The sequence below is a fragment of the Mesoplodon mirus genome (assembly GCF_964341445.2).
Source record: "Mesoplodon mirus genome assembly, chromosome: 2".
Lineage (NCBI taxonomy): Eukaryota > Metazoa > Chordata > Mammalia > Artiodactyla > Ziphiidae > Mesoplodon > Mesoplodon mirus.
Genome location: NC_138977.1, coordinates 49,045,109 through 49,051,856, shown reverse-complemented (window position 1 = coordinate 49,051,856; position 6,748 = coordinate 49,045,109). Strand labels below are relative to the sequence as shown.

The 6,748-nt window shown below is 40.3% G+C and overlaps 1 protein-coding gene across 1 annotated transcript; it reads left to right on the top strand.

Moving 5' to 3' along the window:
• The first annotated feature begins 3,403 nt into the window (after positions 1–3,403).
• On the top strand, positions 3,404–5,605 carry LOC309797027 (vesicle-associated membrane protein 3). Its single transcript, XM_082610405.1, has one exon. The coding sequence runs from the start codon at positions 3,484–3,486 to the stop codon at positions 3,796–3,798; it is 315 nt and encodes a 104-aa protein (XP_082466531.1). The 5' UTR covers positions 3,404–3,483; the 3' UTR covers positions 3,799–5,605.
• The last annotated feature ends 1,143 nt before the right edge of the window (positions 5,606–6,748 follow it).

The following is a 6,748-nucleotide window of genomic DNA, read 5'->3' as shown; positions in this document are numbered from 1 at the left end:
ATTTCACTGCTCTTCGGTGGAGTTAAATGAAGCCTCTTCACCCACATATTTTATTGTAAATTTTCATGAAAAAAGGAACTGTCTCCTGACACAAGTAATCTTATTTTACCATTATTTAGGTCTAATGATGAAACATGCCCAGTGGGCCTGGAGTAATCTAGTAAAAGGCCAGATGACAGGAAAGGATGGTAGTATACCCTGTGAGCAAGCAGGAAATCTGAATCTATAAGACACAGTCAGCACTCTTAAAACATGCTGTTGAATTTAATTCTAATCTTTTATATACATGTAACATGTATATCACATGTTTCTTTAAAAATGTAATTGATTATTAAAAAGTTTTAAAAAGTGCAGAGGATTTTTAGGGCAGTGAAGCTATTCCATAAGACACTATAATGGTGGATACATGACATCACACATTTGTCCAAACCCACAGAAGATACAACACCAAGACTAAACTGTAATATGGACTTTGGGTGCTAATAATGCTTCAATGTAGGTTCATCAGTTTAACAAATGTACCATTCTGGTGCAGGATGCTGGTAGTTGAGGAGTGTGAGTATGTGGGGGCAGGGGGTATGTCTATTTTTTTTAAGTTTCTTATCTAGATATTTTTTCATTTAAATTAAATCATGTGGAATAAATAAATAAATAAATAAATTCATACATAATATGGATATGCCTTCTCTGTGCTCTCTCATTCCTCTCTACTGGGCTAAAGATAATATTTTAACTGCTTCCAACATCCCTACAACGTCAGACAAATTGCTTTCTGAATGTCTCCTTTCAAAGAGCTTTTTATTCTTTCCTCACACAATTCCTGGAACTACCCTCCTCTTTCTCATTGCGTGCAACTTCTTTTTATCTGTATTTACTGTTGCCTTGGCCACCAATCAGAGATGTAATCAGCTTTTCTAAAACCTGGCTGTATTTTTACCAACATTTTTTTGAATCTGTATGAAGAAAGGACTTACAGAGTTAGATGGCACCCCTTCTCTCCAATCTTCTCATACCACCCACCACCCAATCAATTCTATGAGCTCCTATCAGAGATGTCATTTCAAAGAGCCCTTATCCAGTCAGTGATTTCTTGGTTGAAAGTTGGGTTGGCTCCCATGTCCACATGGGCATGCCATGCCATGAACGCCCTTCTCAATCTGACCTGCACTTACCTTGTCTCCTTTCATTTTCCCAAGAGATCACGCATGGCACTTTCCCACATCCATCCATTGCCTGGCCTTTGCTTTCCTCCTTCTACAATGTCTTTTCCCCTTCTATGCCTGGAAAAAAATGTTTATACAACCTTGCACTTCAACTTATCTTCTCAGTGAAACCCTCCTTAACATCCCAAGATAATATCAACACAATCCCTCTTCTGGTTTATATCACTAGCATAAAATTTGTTAATTATACTCTGGTTAATTATTCATGCAGTTGTCTTTCCACAGGACTGTAAGAAACTTGGGACTCAAATGACCTTTGTTATTTTTGTGTTCCCAACTTTCACCTGAGTGGCTGGCACCAAGAAGGTGTCCTGTGAAGTGATTGTTTGGTGAATGCATTCACTTAATAACCAGGAATAGTTCACCTGACCAAAGAGAGGAGTCAGAATTTTCTAATCTCACCAATGAGAGGAAACAACAAAGATTTTTTCTTATTTCTGCTTGACTGATTAAAGTATGTACATTTTATTTCTGTTATAGTCTTTCAATGGACATAGTATTACCTTCCTCTATTCTTCAATTTAGCTTAAAATAGCAAAATTTCCCCCTTTTTCATGAAAATGGCAATGTAAATTTGAGTAATGGTCATTTACAAAGATTTACCCATTCAGTCACTCAAATATATTTTGTATCTTCCATAGGGAAGAGATGAAGTTCTTTTTATCCATGGATTTTATCTGGGAGACAGAGAACAAGACTATTTATATCAAGCTCACAAGCAAACTACAAAATGTCTCTGGAAATTCAAAATACTATGAAAATTTTCACATCAGCAAGATCTAACTCTCATGGGTTCCACAAGAATCAACTTCTACAGCACTCACTAAATAATGCTTTCCTCCAGCCGCCTGAAGCCTAAACCAGACTAATGGGCTTCAGGAAACAGCTGTGGTTTCAGGAAATGGGAAAGTATGACGATCTACTGTTGAAAGCTACCCACCACTGCTCCCACTACTACCACTCTCCCCTCATTTATCCACTGTCTCATACACACACACACACATACACACACACACACACATCCCCACAACTCCCCTTTTGAGCTAGGCTGCTGTCAGAGGCATATGTAGAGGTACATTACTCTTACAGCAGTTTCCTAGGTTTACTTAAATAGCACAGAAACCAGGTTAAATGGGGTCAGTCATGTTCCAGATTTTCCTAACTTCCAGAAGCCCTAGTTTCCAGGAACCCATGTGGAAAAGACATCAGGCTGAAACATCTGTCAGAGATTGATGGGAAACCCACTAGGCTGGAAGTCAGTGGCCCTGAATTCTCTGCTGATTCTACCATGGTGATCTTAAGCAAATCTCCTTACATTTCATGGTGTCACTTCACTCATTTACTATAGGATATAATTGTCCAGTCTACATATTTTATATTGGACATGTACTAAGTGCTACATAAAGGGGAAAGATAAATAGGGACCACTGTACTCATTGGTAAGTAATTTAAAACATTTATTAGAAAATAAGTAAAGATATAACTTGGAGTCAGTTTCAAAGTTGCAGGATCAAAGACATATTATGCTCATTCTGAGGGGAACTATCTCTATACCTCCAGACATCTGGTGAATAGGGTCCTTTTTCTCTGTGTTAGAAATCCCTCATTGGAAAATTATGGCAAAATACTGATAAACACTCTCCAAAAGTCCCTTCTATACCTTTTCATCCTATGATTCTGTGTATTAAATGACAAACAGACTGTTTGCCAGTTTGACTTAAACCCTAGTTATAGCTCACTATTGAAATATAATGCTTTGCATAGAGAGAAGTTAAAATTCCAGATTAAGGTATATCACAATCCTGAGTGAAATGTCCTTACTTCGTGGTAGGGGAAGGAAAAAGTAGAGTTATAATGAGAGAAGATTCTGGCAAATGGGCAACTGATTCTCTACAGATGAGGGATAAAAGCAAGAGTGAGAAGTAAAGGAAACATGTAGAACTTGTCTGGAAATGGAGCTGGGACAACGTGGAACTGTTCCAAAGAGAAGGAGCAGAGAAGGAATGTTTCTGCAGGGTGGAAAAAAAGCAACTTCTCCCTACAGGAATGTTGAAAAAACTAGACTCCAGTAAATACAGTCAAGGTAGCGTTACTACTTTGGTTCTGGACACCTCTGAAAAGTAAAGGTCATGAAAGGTTAAATTGTACCATTCCCTTTCTCCATATTTCATGTGCACAGATTAATTGTAAATCTTGGTGTAAGGTCTCCTGTCGCGCTGCGCCGGTCCGCCGATCCTCGCCCGCTGCCGCCGCTGCCAAAATGACTACAACCGCGCCTGCAGGGTCAAGCGCTGCCTCTGGCAGTAGTAGAAGACTTCAGCAGACACAAAATCAAGTGGATGAGGTGGTAGACATCATGAGGGTCAACGTGGATAAGGTGTTGGAAAGAGATCAGAAGCTCTCTGAGTTGGATGACCGTGCAGACGCACTGCAGGCAGGAGCCTCCCAATTTGAAACGAGTGCTGCCAAGCTGAAGAGAAAATACTGGTGGAAGAATTGCAAGATGTGGGCAATAGGGATCAGCGTTGTCGTCATCATCATCGTCACCATCATTGTGTGGCATGTTTCTTCCTGAAGAACCAGTGAAACTCCAGCCTGCTGTTCAAGAAACCTCTTCAAGAGTTTTGATTTAGAACCTGCTATGTTATAAAGCTTACCTACTGTTATATCTAAAATGATTATTTTCTGTTAGTGACTGTAAAGTTTGTTTTCTAGGAAATGTGCCTTTGTTTTGTAATATGCACTGCAAACTAGAGGTGTAGTCAGCCCAGCCCCCATTTTGCACAGTGTCTTTTCAAATTTACATATGGGCTGATGAAGAGGACTTCTTAAGTTGCAGAGTGTAATAACCTAGCAGTAATGTTGTCTGATTAACTGCCAGTGATTCCAGTTAAGGAAATTTGTTCCAAGTTAGCTGTCCTAGTCACATGACATTACCCTCACTTTAAACCTTTGGGTAGTCAGATTCCAATTTGTGCCTTCCAGAAAGAACACTACTGCCTAACACAAATACAGGCTGTGCCTTATTTTGCTATTTTTCTGATTCCCTTTAAGAGAACTCTCTACTGTTTATAAACACTGCTGACTTTTTCGCTGTATTTAAAACAAGATGCTGGTAAAGAGTTTTTGCTCCTGCGTTAGATATGAAGATGTTTACTTTCTTGTTACTGTTATGTACCACTTGCTAAAAATATTGTTTTAATCAGAAATAATAACCTCGTTAAAACATTTTTATAGAACTGTGGCTGTGACCAAAGTTCCTGTTTTGCCAAAAAGTTAAATCCCAGTCAGATGTCAAGTCTGTTCCTGGTAGATGAGTTCAGAAAAGTGACCAGTGGGACTCAAGGTGCCCTTCAGAATTAAAATTGTAATATTGTGTGTGAACCTCTGACATCCCGGCAGGCCTTTCTTGCCCTTGAAAGGCTGTAGGTCTTGCGACTCTCCTTCTGATCCAGCATTTTTCCTGGGGGTTAGAGAGGGTTTGAGCTCGACTGACCATCTCATTCCTGTAGACAGAGTTTTACCCAGCCATGTGCAGGTTATCAGCTGTAGACTCCAATATGTTTCTAGTAATTTCGTGAGCAACAGTGCTGTAGTCTTCAAGTGAGACCATCTGTGAACTGGTCATTTTCTGGTCCAGTCCCCACAGACGATAGTTTTTTGGAGTTTGTTTCCTATTTTGATCCATAGTCCACTCCCTAAATCTGCCTTCTAAATTATGCTCTCAATTAGGCATTGGTCAGGGGGACGAGATTTTACAGAGGATAGCTAACCAGAGACACTTTCTTTCTTTGATGTCACAGACTGTCTGCATAAGATGCTGCTTTGGGAATAGCTGTTGTCATCTGAGAGGCTTTTGTTGTGTACGTGAGACTTTGGACATCAGGGTGTGTGGCGTAAGGACAGGAATTCAGGTAGGAATGAAAACAGACGAGGAGGCACTGAGGGGGAAAGGAGCCTTACCACCCTGTGGCTCACCATTAGCGGAATATTCTCAAATTCTTGTTCACACACACGTTTGTGACTTACAAAGCAACAGTTAAGGTGCACCAGGACCCAGGTTCCATTTCTGTAATATCTTGTTCCCCTGATATCAGTGAAATGGTGTGAAGTTGAAAATGTGCCTTGCAGTGTGCCCACCTGGGAAGAAGGGAGCAGCTGTCAGTGTCGGGACCCTGGCCCACCCTCGGCTCAGGTCTCCGGCCGGGTCTGACTCTGAATCCTTGGTGCTCTCTCCTTGGCCTCGGTGCTCAGTCCCATGTAACCCACTGGCTGCTGCGTTAACCCAGGAATGCTTCGCCTATATCTGTGCATTTAGCTGGGAAGTCGCCCACTATAATAAACTGAATAAAGTGTTTATAAACGTAAAAAAAAAAAAAAAATCTTTGTGTAACATACCTAGTCTTCATTTCATTACTTCATGGTGAATATGATGCATTTGAATACTGTAACTAATCATAATATATCTAGCCAACTCTACAATGGCCCTTGAAATCAAGAATACAAATGCCCACAGATAAATGTGGTAAATTCAGATATTTTATCTTGACAATATCCATCAGCCAGGAAGAATATGCGGCACTGTTATTCATCAGAGCTTTTATAAAATAGGAACTTGAAGAAACATGTCTAAACATGTCTAAAATAAACACAAAATGTACTCTTGGGAAGACACATTCATGGGAAAATATTTTCTTGTACTTTAATTTCTGCTAAGCTTGTGATAACAAGGTTTGTGTTATAAGTACTAAACAAGGAATCAGTTTAAAGATTACACTTATGTAAGTGAACACTACTGTAAGTCAAAAGCTTCAGGGCTTCCCTGGTGGCACAGTGGCTGAGAGTCCGCCTGCCAATGCAGGGGATGCGGGTTGGAGTCCTGGCCTGGGAGGATCCCACATGTCTCGGAGCAGCTAGGCCCGTGCGCCACAACTGCTGGGCCTGAGATCTAGAGCCCGAAAGCCACAACTACTGAGTCCGTGTGCCACAACCACTGAAGCCCACGTGCGTAGAGCCCGTGCCCTGTAGAGGGAGAGTTCATCGCAGTGAGGGGCCCGTGCACCGCAGCGAACAGTGGCCCCTGCTCGCCGCAACTGGAGAAAGCTGGCATGCAGTAACGAAGACCCAACACAGCCAAAAATAAATAAATTAATTAAAAAAAAAAAAAGGCTTTACAGGCACAACTGCAATTCAGCTGTGTGTGCATCTGGCAATGTGGTCATTTGTACACATTTTTTAAGGTGTGTGAAAAAAATGATAGACTGAATAGATTATCCATGATTTATGAAAAGCAGGAATCATTATCTGCTTCCAAATTTACAAGCTCAGCATATTCTTTGTGTCTTACGGCTTCACATATTTATTAAAATAAAGATAAGAAGGGAAAATGGAAGATGATAATTTTCTTTATGGCAGAGATACATGTTGTAAAATAGCTGGTAAAATAATTAGAATGGATAAATTCACAAGCAAACTAGAAACTTCTATCTTGTACACATATCTCTAATGAACATGGAGAAGAAAAC